The sequence below is a fragment of the Homalodisca vitripennis genome, chromosome 1 (genome assembly GCF_021130785.1).
Source record: "Homalodisca vitripennis isolate AUS2020 chromosome 1, UT_GWSS_2.1, whole genome shotgun sequence".
Classification (NCBI taxonomy): Eukaryota; Metazoa; Arthropoda; class Insecta; order Hemiptera; family Cicadellidae; genus Homalodisca; species Homalodisca vitripennis.
Genome location: NC_060207.1, coordinates 168,286,552 through 168,301,363, shown reverse-complemented (window position 1 = coordinate 168,301,363; position 14,812 = coordinate 168,286,552). Strand labels below are relative to the sequence as shown.

The window sequence follows — 14,812 nt, the reverse complement described above, 5'->3', positions numbered from 1 at the left end:
AAATCCCACAAACATCAGTGAGTGAACACAGAAGAGATTTCAGTAAACAAAATCTTCAAAATCTTAAAACGGAGCTTATGAAAGTAGACTGGAGCTGTGTGTATAATGAGCCTGATGCTGAAGAAATGTACAATGCCTTTTACAGGAATGTAAGGCTGAATCTGGACTTAACTTGCCCAAATAAGAAATCAAGAACCAAAAAAAGATCTAAGCAAAATGGCAAGTACGATGAAGAAGCCAGGAGATTGAAAGAAATTTTTCTCAGGGCCTTTCGGAAATATGAAGTAACTGGCAATGCTGCAGATAAGGCTGAAATGATCACTAAGAAAAAAGACTACGACCTCAAGCTTAGAAACCTTAAACGTACTGCAGCAACGGAATACATAAATAAATCCGACAATAAATCAAAAGCACTGTGGACCATAATAAACTCAGAGAAGCAGGCTAAAAATCCAAGTGTAACACCTCTTCAAATGGAAATAAATGGTACATTTGAAAACAATCCCTCGTTGATTGCTGAAAACCTAAATAAATTTTTTGCAGAAGTAGCAGAAAATACACTGATAAAAAACAGAAATGATCTGCATTATGTCCCGCAGTCAATTCAAAACCCTCCCATTAGGCAATACATCGAAGTGTTCAACTTTGCTCCAACTAATGAAAAAGAAGTTTTAGAAATAATTAGCTCTCTCAAATCAAAATTATCATGTGATTTGGATGAGGTACCGTCCAGGGCTGTCAAGCATTGTGCTGAACAACTCGCTGCCCCCCTTGCTGCTGTGATAAATAAATCATTTGAACAAGGACACTTCCCATCATTACTAAAATTATCAAAGATTTACCCAAAACACAAGACTGGAACAACTACAAAATTAGAGAACTATCGGCCAATTTCATTGATATCCACATTTTCAAAAATAATAGAAAAAATTGCAATCAAAAGGATGACTGAACATCTGCAAAACCAAGAGCTGCTAACAAAACATCAGCACGGCTTCTTAAAAGGAAGATCAACACTAAGTGCATTAATCAGCCTAGTTGAATTTGTCACAGATCAGCTGGAGGACAACAAACTTGTAGCAGCTGTTATGGTCGACTATAGCAAGGCTTTCGACTGCTTGGGACACGACCTCATTCTAACTAAACTGGCAACTCTGGGTGTCAGGAGAGGGTCGGGGAACTGGATAGCGAGTTACCTAGAAGGACGCCAACAGCTTGTAGAATTACAAACATCAACAAATGGTAAGAAGACATCCTTCAAATCCACCTTTCAACCCTCAAATAGAGGAGTACCACAAGGCTCAGTTTTGGGCCCTTTTCTGTTTGTCCTTTTTACCAATGATTTTCCAAATTCCATAAATTATAACTCTGTAATGTATGCTGATGACACTACTCTCCTTCTAGCCACAAATACTGCTGAAGAGCTCCACTCTGACATAATATCATCAACGCAAGAAACACTTCACTACTGTCTCCAAAACGACCTGGTAATAAATCCAAAAAAGACAACCTGCATAAACTTTAGTAGGCGACTGGACGAGATACCAAAAATTCCTGATCTCTTGGTAGAAAAAGAAGCCAAATTACTGGGAGTTACCATAGACTCTGATCTTTCCTGGACTACTCATGTCAATAATTTGAGCAAGAAGCTGGCATCAGGAGTTTTTGTTGTGAGAAGAATGAAGTGGATTGGAGGACTCGATATAGCAAAAGCAGCCTACTACGCCTTGATTGAATCCCACATTAGGTATGGTTTGATAGTGTGGGGTGGCACAACCAAACAAAACCTAAATAGAATCCTAGTCCTACAAAAGAAAGCAATAAGAACACTTGCTGATCTAAAACCAACAGAGAGTTGTAGAGAATCTTACAAAGCACTAGGAATTCTAACAGTGATAAGTCTCTATATCCACACTGTTGTTACCCACACACACCAGCAGGACTACAGACGAGGGGAGAATATCCACCACTACAACACGAGACGAGCAAAAGACTACATACTTCCACTACACCACACTACACAGTACAGCAAGAAGCCGTCGTACATCGGACGTAAACTGTATAATGCACTACCAGAATCACTGAAGAACCTGAACACCCAACAACTGAAGAGACAACTACAGGACTGGCTGGTGGAACGACCGCTATACACATTGGAGGAATTCTTCGCCATGACACAAACCTACTAATTTTGTAAAGCAAGAAGCATGAAGACAATTCTGTATTTTGACGCCATTACATTTTCTTGATGAAATTGTAAATAAAGCATTTTGATTGATTGATTGATTGATTGATTGATTATTAATTTTACATATTTAGATATTAGTTATAATTTGCTGGAATAAAATACCTAGAAATGCAGTGTTTAATAATATATTATGTGTATTTTTATAGAGAATATATTTATTGCTGTGTACAAACCATTAATTTTAGAAATATTAATTTTGTAAAGTAATAAAATTATAACAAATAGTTGATGACACTCCAGTTCATTTGTTTCTCCAATTTTGATATTGGAAAGATTATTTTGTATATATAAGCTAGTAAGGTATTTGTATCAATTATCATAAATCTGAGAAGATGAATATTAAATTTCAGTTAATAATATTACTTTAGATTGGTGCTTGAGAAAACATACATCAACATTTATAATTTTTGTAACTAAAATTTAGAGGGTCTGCTTGTGCCCTACAATACTCTCAGTTTTTGCTAATCATTATTGTTGTATTGCCAGAGCCACTACTCAGTCCTCAAAGCGGCTCACTGGCTAGGGTTGGGCATGGATCACATTCACATGGTCGATACGGACAATGAAGGCCGAATGCTGCCTGAAGCACTTGACCTGAGGATACAAGAAGCACTGGATGCTGGTGAAAGGCCATTTTTCGTTAACGCCACCGCCGGCACAACTGTGCTTGGAGCCTTTGATCCCTTACATTCCATCGCTGATGTCTGTCATAAGTACAGTGTGTGGCTGCATATTGATGTGAGATATTCGTCACTAAGATGATAAACCTTAGTTTATTTTCCATTATTGTTAAACAATTCCCTGTTTTACATTAATTGTACAATTGTTATTCTTACATACGTAGTGTATATCCACATGATGAAACCGTATAACGTTTAGGGCATATTCTAGAATTAAAATAAGGCGGTGTTATTCAATTAAAATATTTTAAAAATAACCCTGCTTAGAAATTAAAACTTCTGGAAAACAAAAATATTAATAACTATTAGTAGGATAAATATCTCAACTTAATTTTTTATAGTGAACACCGCACAAAAACAATGAAAATAACAATCATCCAAAAAGTTTGCTCCCTAACTATTGAGCATCATGCACCCTCACACAAGTAAAATCATCATATTCTGCCAGTGCTGGCTGTAGGAGTGAAAGTGTAAAATATAGGTTGGAGGAGGTTCCAACTTAAAATGGATAATATTTTTATCTTACCAATTAACAGAACTTCTGCTTAATGCAAAGAATACAAATTTTAAGATGTGATGTTGATCTTGTGTATTTTTAAAACTCCATAGCAATTACAAGATCGATCTTGGCAAGTCTTATGCTTCTGGGTCATTGCACTTAGAAAACCGATAGTACATGGGAATGTATAGGCACTATCTTATTGAATAAGATATTTAACATTAAAAAAATGTTTTAATGTGTTGCTCCATGGTTCTGGTTAATCATGGTCTATAAAAAGGGGAGATGTACGCCCATAAGCCCGTAATGTTAAACATATGATAATATATAACCCATTATCTCAGAAAGTATCAGAGTTATAAAATTGAAATTTTTACCCTAAAATAAACATAGTATTCTAAAGACACCCTACTAATTTCATTGAATTCCATTAACTTTTTGGCATTATTTTTATTTTTTAAATATTTGTAAATATTTTTGCTTATAATTTTGGATTACTATTTTAAAATAATTTTTTATTGTTGAGCTAGAAGTCTAAATCTAGTAGGGGTTGTGTAAACAGACATTCTTAATAACCTGTAAAAATTTGAAATGAATTGGCCTTCTACTTTCTGAGATAATGGGACTTTTGTGTAAAAAAAATTGATTTTCGGGAAATCGCGAAAACATGATAAACATATATTTACTTACATTTCAAAACATTCCAGCTTCGTAATTCTGATCATTTTCCTTCTCAACATCGAGGAGTTTCTTCCTGATCATCCTGGTCCTTTTTCTGGCTAGCTTTGTCTTCTCTTCACATGCTATATCTGATTTTATCATCCGACCTCGATCAATTTCACTAAGGCACTTTGCACAATTTTTGCCAATTTTGACCCCAAGCCCTTTTAAGACTGCTAATCTCCCCTGACTGCCCTCATTAAAAGTAATAACTGCATCATATGTGCCTAACTTTAGAGTTTGTAGTCCTACAAAGTTATTTTTTGGCACTCTGGACCAGAGAACAGAATTGAAGCTTTCGTTAATATTTTGAGTGCGGCCGTGCAGACTAACAACTATAACAACTCAGTTTTTGCCAGGTCCCTGAATATAGGTTTTATCAGATCAATTATGGGCTGGTCCAGTGAATTTTTATGTTCATATGTTTTAGCATCCCAAATGGCTTGCTTATACCTACACCATGATATGTCGCAAAGCTGATGCTGTGGGTTGTCGTCCGTGGACGCTTTATGCAAGAAAAAAATATTATTTTTATATTATTTAGGATCCGTATATGCATGTATTATATATCATTTTAATCAGAACAAACTAAACAATACAACAAAAATATAAAAAAAATAAATAAAAATTTTTAATTTTTGGGCGTACATCTCCCCTTAGTCTTATACAATTTATCATTTGAGTAGGCCAATCTGCTAGGCCATTTTTCTGATTATACTAAAGACTTTCCATTCCAGTATAAAGATCAGTTGGGTCCTTTTTTTGAGTGTTTAATCATAATTTTTTTTCAACAGTTAAAACAGATTATAACTACAAACACAACAGGTTAAGTAATGAACAAGTCAAGTAAGGGGAGATGTACGCCCAAAAATTAAAAATTTTTATTTATTTTTTTTTATATTTTTGTTGTATTGTTTAGTTTGTTCTGATTAAAATGATATATAATACATGCATATACGGATCCTAAATAATATAAAAATAATATTTTTTTCTTGCATAAAGCGTCCACGGACGACAACCCACAGCATCAGCTTTGCGACATATCATGGTGTAGGTATAAGCAAGCCATTTGGGATGCTAAAACATATGAACATAAAAATTCACTGGACCAGCCCATAATTGATCTGATAAAACCTATATTCAGGGACCTGGCAAAAACTGAGTTGTTATAGTTGTTAGTCTGCACGGCCGCACTCAAAATATTAACGAAAGCTTCAATTCTGTTCTCTGGTCCAGAGTGCCAAAAAATAACTTTGTAGGACTACAAACTCTAAAGTTAGGCACATATGATGCAGTTATTACTTTTAATGAGGGCAGTCAGGGGAGATTAGCAGTCTTAAAAGGGCTTGGGGTCAAAATTGGCAAAAATTGTGCAAAGTGCCTTAGTGAAATTGATCGAGGTCGGATGATAAAATCAGATATAGCATGTGAAGAGAAGACAAAGCTAGCCAGAAAAAGGACCAGGATGATCAGGAAGAAACTCCTCGATGTTGAGAAGGAAAATGATCAGAATTACGAAGCTGGAATGTTTTGAAATGTAAGTAAATATATGTTTATCATGTTTTCGCGATTTCCCGAAAATCAATTTTTTTTACACAAAAGTCCCATTATCTCAGAAAGTAGAAGGCCAATTCATTTCAAATTTTTACAGGTTATTAAGAATGTCTGTTTACACAACCCCTACTAGATTTAGACTTCTAGCTCAACAATAAAAAATTATTTTAAAATAGTAATCCAAAATTATAAGCAAAAATATTTACAAATATTTAAAAAATAAAAATAATGCCAAAAAGTTAATGGAATTCAATGAAATTAGTAGGGTGTCTTTAGAATACTATGTTTATTTTAGGGTAAAAATTTCAATTTTATAACTCTGATACTTTCTGAGATAATGGGTTATATATTATCATATGTTTAACATTACGGGCTTATGGGCGTACATCTCCCCTTTTAGATTCTTAAGATAATTTAAAAATATGTTTTGATTAAAAATGTTTTATTATTTCCACAGGCATGTTGGGGTGGTGCCTTGTTCTTTTCTCAGAAGTACAAGAATGTACTGGATGGAGCTGAGAGGTATGGATACAACCCGCAATTAATGGATTAAACAACTATTTTATATAATAAAATAAATCTAGTATATACTTTGCTTAGAATGTCTGGTAACTGGATGGATTCTGGAAAGTATTTGTTTCTGATTCAAAAATATTATTGAACTACATCTTAATTAACTAAGTGTATTTTACAACTGTGGATTGATCATTAATTCGGTAATAAAAAAAGTGGAGTAACTAGTGTTAGGATATGTTGCGCACTGAACTCATAATCTCTGACTGTAAACTTGTCAACTTCTGTTAAAGTTTAATTTGAAATAAACCAATTTATAATTTCAAATCTAAAGATATTGAGTTTTAATTATCTTGTGTCACTAAAAGATTACTACTTCTCATTGCATCTGTAAATGCAACTTATGCAACAAATGCATTTTGTGTGTGTGTGTGTGTGTGTGTGTGTGTGTGTGTGTGTGTGTGTGTGTGTGTTCAAGTTCAAGAGCAAATACTTTTTGAGATTCAATTGTATATACATAAGGTGTTTTAAAAGTTTTTAAACATCTTTTGATTTTTTAAAACTATGGCAGAAATTACTTATATATATATATATATATATATATATATATATATATATATATATATATATATATATATATATAATGTATATAAAGTATAAAATATATTTGTATAAAGTATATATATAAATAATATATATATACTTTTATAAGACTATATTAACTATCTTTTAATGCATTAACCATCTTACACAGACATTGGGATGATGGCTAGTGAAGGGTGTCTTAGAAAACTTAAATGTAAGCATGGGTCAAGTGATACCTCATTTTAAAGAGCTCACTTAGTAAAATTAAATGCCACAACCCGCAGCTCCTTTTAAAAATATGGAAATGAGATTGGACATTTATGCTCAGAAAGGCATTTAAACACAAGTACGCTTATTTGTAGTAATCGAATCACACACACACACACACACACACACACACACATTACGTAAATTTATATCGTTAAGTATACATGTAATGTGACATGGGAATATCAGTTCTGCTCTGAATGCAAGTAGTGTTTCACAGGTCAGACTCAATTGCCTGGAACCCTCACAAGATGCTTGGAGCACCCCTGCAATGTTCAGTGATACTGTTGAAAGAAAAGGTAAATAACTGTAGTAAATACTGCACTAACTATATTATAATGCAGAATTTTATAATACTTTATTTCAGCTAAGTGTAATATTGTTGTTGGTTTTGAATTCAAACTAAATGTGTTATGTACGTGTTATGAAGAATACATTATCATGTTTACTGCATTATTAAAATTTCATCAACATTATTTGGGTAATTAATGAATAACGAGTTAATCTATGCTTCAAGTATCAACATGTATATCTATAATTTTTGTAGTTCTCTATTAAATAACTTCAATATATCTTTATATATATATTTCTTCTGTTCGTGTGTATGTGACTGAACTCCTCCTAAACGACTGGACCGATTTTGATGAAATTTGGTGTGTGTTTTCAATGGCATTCGAGAATAGTTTAGATTCACAATTTGGTCCACTGGAAAATGTTTTTTTAAATTAATTTTTAATTTGTAAGTAGTTTTTTTTTTTAATTTTTAATTTGATTTTGGAGTGTTTTACATTGGATCCAGCAGACTGCACTACGACACGTAATACAAAGTGAACTGATGTTTAACAGCTGTTAAAACTTTCAGCTGAAGTTCATCAAAGAGGCAAAAACAGTTGTTTTCATTAGTGTAATGCAAATTGCATAGAAGAAGTTATTGCCTAATATCAAATTTAGATTGCATCAATAATCAATAAACTATCTAATGCAATGAAAATACTATTAAACGCTGTTATAAAAACCACCTCATAGTACAAAGCCATGAATGTTTGCACATAAGGTAATCGAATTGGGTTAGATCGAAGGTAAATGAAAAGAGCCGAAAGAAGACGCTTTATGATCGAAATTGGTTTTCGTTGATACATTTTCTTGATCGGAGCACAAAGCAAACTCCTCCATAATACTGGAAATATCTTAGACAGAAAATTAATTTTAACAGACCGAATTTGATTCTTTATAACCTAATTAGTTTATCGAGATTCATCCATATAAATTAATTGTTCTGAATATCTTATCAACACCTAGCAAAACCAAGAAAGATAGAGGCAGGGAATATGGTACACACTTTCATAATGCACCCAAGAGGCTCACGAAGGAACGACTATCAAATATCTCAGCAATGTTTAGAATGTGATAGAAAAAGAATTCGTGAATATAGTGTACTGTTTTTCGACAGGAAATTGCGTGCAAAGCCGTGGGCAACTGCTAGTATATATATTTTATATATATATATATATATATATATATATATATATATATATCACTGAATTGTTTGATATTATTTTGTTTTATATTATTTTAATGATGCAGTTTTTTAATTTCCTTTTAATACTAAGTTAACATCATATCTCAATATGCAATTTAATGTCAAGACTGATTAAGAAAATCATTTCACTATTATTATTATATTGTTATCATAAATTCATTAAAACTTTACTTGCGTGCACAGTGAATGAAGGTGAAGGTGTTATGACCAATAAGTAAAGAGCATTTACAAACTGTTGAAAAAGCTTGAACTGAACAAATACCTGTTTATTCGTTTTACACATAAATCATTTAAAACTTATTACCCTAGCCTGGTTTGAGTAACCCAATATGGCAGATTTACAGGGGTTAAAGGAGGTGTGCACCCCCAAAATATTTATATACAAATTTGTAGTAACACATGAGAGTGAGATGCATGTATAAAACAATCCGTATTATGGTAAGTTTATGACTTTACTAATACTGTGTGTGAGTGTGACACGTTTCTGTGGAATATAAAGAATTACAGCGGAATGAAATAAATAAACAGTTGGTATAAGCTAACTTGTGCTTTTTTACAACCTATGACCTATTACTTATGACAAATGCACATTTGTTCAAACTTTCAGAAACATTAGCCTTCTAGAACCAACTTTTACTCAAATCAAACAATGAATGTATGACATCTATAAAAATACAGGATTGATAATGAATTACTATTAGTTGCCCATGAATAGTGAAGGTGTTAAGAATGCAGAAAAAAAATTATGAATGAAAACGAATTATTTATTTATAGTACTTCAATCCTGTAAATAATTTTCTTGAATTCATTCTTTATGTCATGCATATTTTTCAGGAATTGTTGTACAAATGCAACAGTGCATCAGCGACGTACCTATTCCAGCAGGATAAATTTTATGACACAACGTATGACACTGGGGATAAGAGTGTGCAGTGTGGGAGGAAACCTGATGCTTTCAAGTTGTGGCTCATGTGGCGAGCTCGTGGGGACGAGGGTTTGGCTGCACTGGTGGACGATGCAATGGATAAGTCTCGGTGTGTGAAAGATAAACCAACTTAGAGTGAATTTTAAAGGAACATCTATCAGAAAACTTGCATGTCAGAGAACATATTTGTCGTGGAACTTGCTAATCAGAAACCTTACTTGTCATTAATAGAATTGCATATCACAGAGCTTCCTTATTCCTGAATTTTTTCAGAAGTTAAAATTACTTGTGAATTTGAATTTATTTATTAGTGAGCTTGCCTATGAAAGGAATTTCTTTTGTTAAAGTTACAAGTTATGAAAAAGAAATTATCTGACAATACAATTGAATTTACAAGGGTTAGTAAAAGGTCATTAAAACTTGTTAAAACAGTTGATTGGGCTTTTATACTCTGAAGACCAACTTCTAACATACCGTAAGTTAAAGTTATAAGTTAATGTTAGCAAAAACTGTAAATTTCTAATATTGTAGAAGTTACACAATAAATTATTTACATTAGTCTATAAGATATTTTGATCAGTAACGTTTGTGAAAAATGTAGCCTGTAACTAATTCGTGGATATATTGTGATTTAAAAAATAATATTTGACTTCAAGTTCACATTTTCTGTGTATGATTTTTACACCACCACACAGTTACTGAGTATATTCACAGACATCAGCTGCTCAGTAGTTAACAGACAAGTGCTAAAATGTGTTTTTGTAGTATTTTTTGTATGAAAACTCTTAAAAAGACAACTGGAGTCACAAAATATTGTTGTTTTGTTAGTAACATATTAATTGAAGTTCATCTAAGCACACGATTTTGAGTACTTAAATTTTTACAAGAATACAAATATTTTTGAAAGAACTATTTTTATTGTAGTAACAAATAATTTAACCTCTTTTAATGTTAAACTGTCATTAATTATTATTATTTGCAGGATTAATTATGTCTTTAAAGTGTAGAGTTGTTTGATTCTCTGGCATGTATATTAAATAAATTTATTTTTATTAACTACATTAAATGGATATAACTTAACTTTAATTATAATCACAGTTTTCATGACAAATGGTTTAAAAACATTCAAATTAACGTCTAATCAATGATCTAATAGAGAATATGTGTTTAACTTTTAAATATCTAATTTATATTAGTATAAATACATAAGTATATTTGATTTTATTTTATTCATCCTGGTCATTTTAATGATATTAATACGTTTTTTAAATTTTTTTATTGATTTTGTTAATGTAATACATTTATTATAGAGTTTGAGTTAAAGGTATGGATATACTCTGTTTAGTTTTTGATGGATAAAGTTGGAGGGATAGAACTCGGGACACCTTTCTGGGGAATAGAAGTGAACTTTTTAGTTACTGCCACAACTTTGCCCATTTCCCCAAAATGGGATTTTGGAGGGGGCAGCTTAAAATATTTAATTGTAAAGACCTATTAAGTGACACTCCATTTGAAAGGTATTGATAAAAGAAGAGGAACAGTGAAAACTAAAGCTTTCTATCTCAACCAAATAGTGACTAAAAAGTTCACTTCTATTCTCTAGATAGGTGTCCTGAGTTCCATCCCTCCCTCTATATTCATCAAAAACTAAACAGTGTATCCATACTTTTAACTAACATTGTATAAGAAACATTACTGTATTTCATTTTCCCAACAAATCTAGTATTACTGATATTTTCTAAAAGTAATTCATATGAGTAATTTTTCTCTGTTACATATTGTTTCAGATATTTCTTGGAAAAAATTAGGAACCACCAAGACTTCCGGTTGGTGCTACCTCAGTTCCAGTGTACAAACATTTGCTTTTGGTATATCCCGAAGTGTTTGCAAGGTCAGCCTGAAACTACAGAATGGTGGGAAAGAGTGGGCAAGGTAAAGATGGTTATCATTGCAAATCTTTCACCTAAATTATGAAGGTTATGGTTCTGTAATAAGGTAATCTCTTAAGGAGATTATCTATTTGAGCAGCAACCTACATTGACTCCTTTTTTACTGCATTAGAACTGGCTATTCTTCTCCTAGTCAAGTCTGATTATAAATCATGTATGGCTCTAATTTAATCTTATAATTATTTATTAAAAATATTGTTATGATTTTATGTATACTGGACTCAATACTTAGTATTCCTGTAACAGTTGTTTTGATGTGGCATATAAATTACTCTGATTTTACATTATGAAACTACATTATTATCCGTAACACTACTTTTGAAGCTTGATCAGCCTCAGCGAACATGATAATATTATATCTCCATATTTGGCTACCACATTTGCACATAAACTAGGCGTTCCTTTAAATACTTAATCAGCAATAATGAGAGTTTTTTGACAATATTAAGGTTGTGATATATTTCATCAGTGTTAAATAAAATATAAATCACAATTGGATAAAACTGGAAGACAGCACTTTACGTACAAAATCATTATGTTTAATATGACCATTTTGATTTTTTTGGAAACCTTATTTTATAACATGTGCTAGAATTTTACAATAATACATGGCAACCAGCCTGACAACTGAATTGAAATATACAATGAGTAATTGTTTTAGTACTGCCTGCAAAGAACCCCAATACCAGTTTTAATTTATTTGTCATTGTTGAACTGTTAACTGGAAAGAAACTTTTGCAAGGTCTGACTGCACTGTAAAGTGGATGATAAAATCATTTCCATTCAAAAGAGACAATTAGACCTCATGTTTTGTGCAGAAACATGTGACCTTGGATTGTCATGGAGCAACATCATACTGAAAGAAAATAGCCGGTTTACTTGGGGTGTGGAGTTTTCTCACACACTATACAACAAATTGATTGTTATGTTTTTTGCATAAAATACCTTTTTATACATACACCACAAGAGAGGTATTATTATTTTCTGGTCATGATCTATGTCATGAGACTCCCAAGTCTCATCTTATAAATTTTTTATGTTGTAATCTGAAAATATCCCATTAGTTGTCATGAAACATGAAAGGTGTTAATAAGAAAACTGAGTCTATGAGTTTAGTAGACACAGTTTTCTGTAAATAAAATAAACAATGAACAAATATGGCAATGTGGATAAATCATGCCAACAGAAATAAAATTTAAAAAAACAAGAAAAACAATAACAAGAACTGTAAAGAACATGAATAACCATATAAATTTATTTTGTCAGCTTATATTTTGATATTAATATAACAGTATAAACTCTCAGCCAATAAGAAATGAGTACCATTGCTAGTGCTTCATTTGGTGTGGTACCCAAATAGCGCCTTTAACTGAAAAAATAGGTTTGAATCATGACCACGGTTACCATATAGGAGTTAACCGAGCCTGCTAATAAGTGCTGCCATAGAAGGTGATTAAATCAGAGCTTTCACGTTTTATTAAAACACACAACAATATGTCCTCAAACTTTTAACAGTACAAATTGATTGCTAGATTTTCTCTAGATAATATCTACACTCTATGAGTGATCGTTAGTAGTGTTTCTAAGCATGAAACAGTAAAACAGTCAGTGAGTTAAAAGTTTCAATTATCTTTCCCAATCTTAAACGAATTGTGATGAATATTTTCCAGGTTGCTCCACTGATCAAACAGCGCGTAGCCATGAATGGGAGATTGCTGATTGGTTATCAGCCTCTAGCACACAGACACTTGCCAAACTTCTTCAGGTTTGTGTTGGCCTGCCACCCGACCCACTCAGAGGCTCACCTAGACACTGTCATAGCTGAGATTGCAGCTGCAGGAAGTGACCTCCTCGTGTGAAACTAACAGTATTACCTACGCTTAGACAAACTATTTTCATACTGTCGTCTTTCTGTCAGCTTTTTTATTATAAACTGTTGCATATTATGTACTTCAAATAAATTTTATAACTATTACTATGTTTTAATTTTTACCCCTTATTATTGTATTTTGAAAATTAATGTATGGTGAAATCCTTTTTGCCTTGTTCTACTTGTTTTTCTGGTCAACTTATTAATGTTTCTTCTGGTACTTTAAATTAGTAAAACATAATTGACTTAATATTTCAGTATAAAATAATGTGTTAAAATGATACTGAAAAACAGTCTTCTTTTTTATATAAATACTATTGGAGCTATAAAAAAGTTTGGATGCAAAAATGTTTTTGTTTGCAAAGACTTATGAAACACTTGAAAATATTGAGATTTGAGAAATTAATATTTTTTTAATATTGGGTTTAAAGTGCAAGGAAATTTATTTCATAAAATTATCATGTTTTACATGTATATCAAAATAATCCTAACCTCATTCTAAAAGTATATATGAAAAGAAACATTTTTTTATCTTACCACCTAAAGTTAATATTGTGTGGAGTAGGGTTACGAAAGCCTGGTTATTGTGAGGATAGCCCGTTTTTTATATCGAAATTGGCAAATGATATAACTTAATCATAACCATCGATATAATCAATCGATACTGATTATTTTGAACAATTAACAAATAATCTATATCAACAGCTGTAAACACTTTCAAATAATACTTGTAATATTTAAATTTTATGTAAGTAGCCATTTGATTATTAAAAATGGCAGTAAATTTTAGAAAACTACATGACAAAGCTTTAAAAGATAATGACACGTTTTTCGTGACTTCAACATGTTTGACTCGTACCGAAAAACGTATGTGAAATTTGAGGGAAAGAAACAACTGTAACTGTGAGAGGAGCAAATATGGTTATCTTCAGTTTTCCTAATTTTGGTTATAATTATTTGTTTGATCACTGTAAATATTAAATTCATATTTTAATTTAAAACATATGATTGTTATTGAGGACTATAGATACTTTTATATCGATTGATAGTCTAGGATTTGAGATGCGAATATTAGGTATCGATGATGACATTCTTCGATATAAAAAACCGGGTCCGCATATCGTAACCTACCCATTGTGTGATATGTCAAATCCTACATTTAATGATTTTTTGCCCATCATAAGTCAAATATAATTAGGTTAGTTTTCATAAAATTACTTGGCTTAAAAATAGCTCAAAATAATGTATAACTATACATAACACTTGAAAAAAATCAAAAATTGAACTCCAGATATCCGGATTTTAGTACTTTCTATACTTAAAAATGTATGGAAAAATTAAAAAATATTCTCAACAGTTGATTTTGTGGGGAAATCTTTAGTACTATTCTAGGATAATCTGTTCTCTTAAAGTGAATTTCAGACTCATTTTATGAGGCTAAAATGTTTATACGCTGTTGAAC

At 31.8% G+C, this 14,812-nt stretch overlaps 1 protein-coding gene across 3 annotated transcripts in view; it reads left to right on the top strand.

The window, feature by feature from the left end:
* The window catches only part of LOC124352705 (cysteine sulfinic acid decarboxylase), a 28,136-nt gene extending 14,681 nt beyond the window's left edge, over positions 1-13,455 (top strand). For all 3 annotated transcript variants that reach the window (XM_046802322.1, XM_046802321.1, XM_046802320.1), the window contains 6 exons: positions 2,735-2,986; positions 6,159-6,223; positions 7,287-7,365; positions 9,441-9,640; positions 11,319-11,463; positions 13,151-13,455. In XM_046802322.1, the coding sequence (XP_046658278.1) occupies positions 2,735-2,986; positions 6,159-6,223; positions 7,287-7,365; positions 9,441-9,640; positions 11,319-11,463; positions 13,151-13,339 (930 nt within the window). In that variant the 3' untranslated portion in view covers positions 13,340-13,455. The remainder of the gene's footprint in view (positions 1-2,734; positions 2,987-6,158; positions 6,224-7,286; positions 7,366-9,440; positions 9,641-11,318; positions 11,464-13,150) is intronic.
* The last annotated feature ends 1,357 nt before the right edge of the window (positions 13,456-14,812 follow it).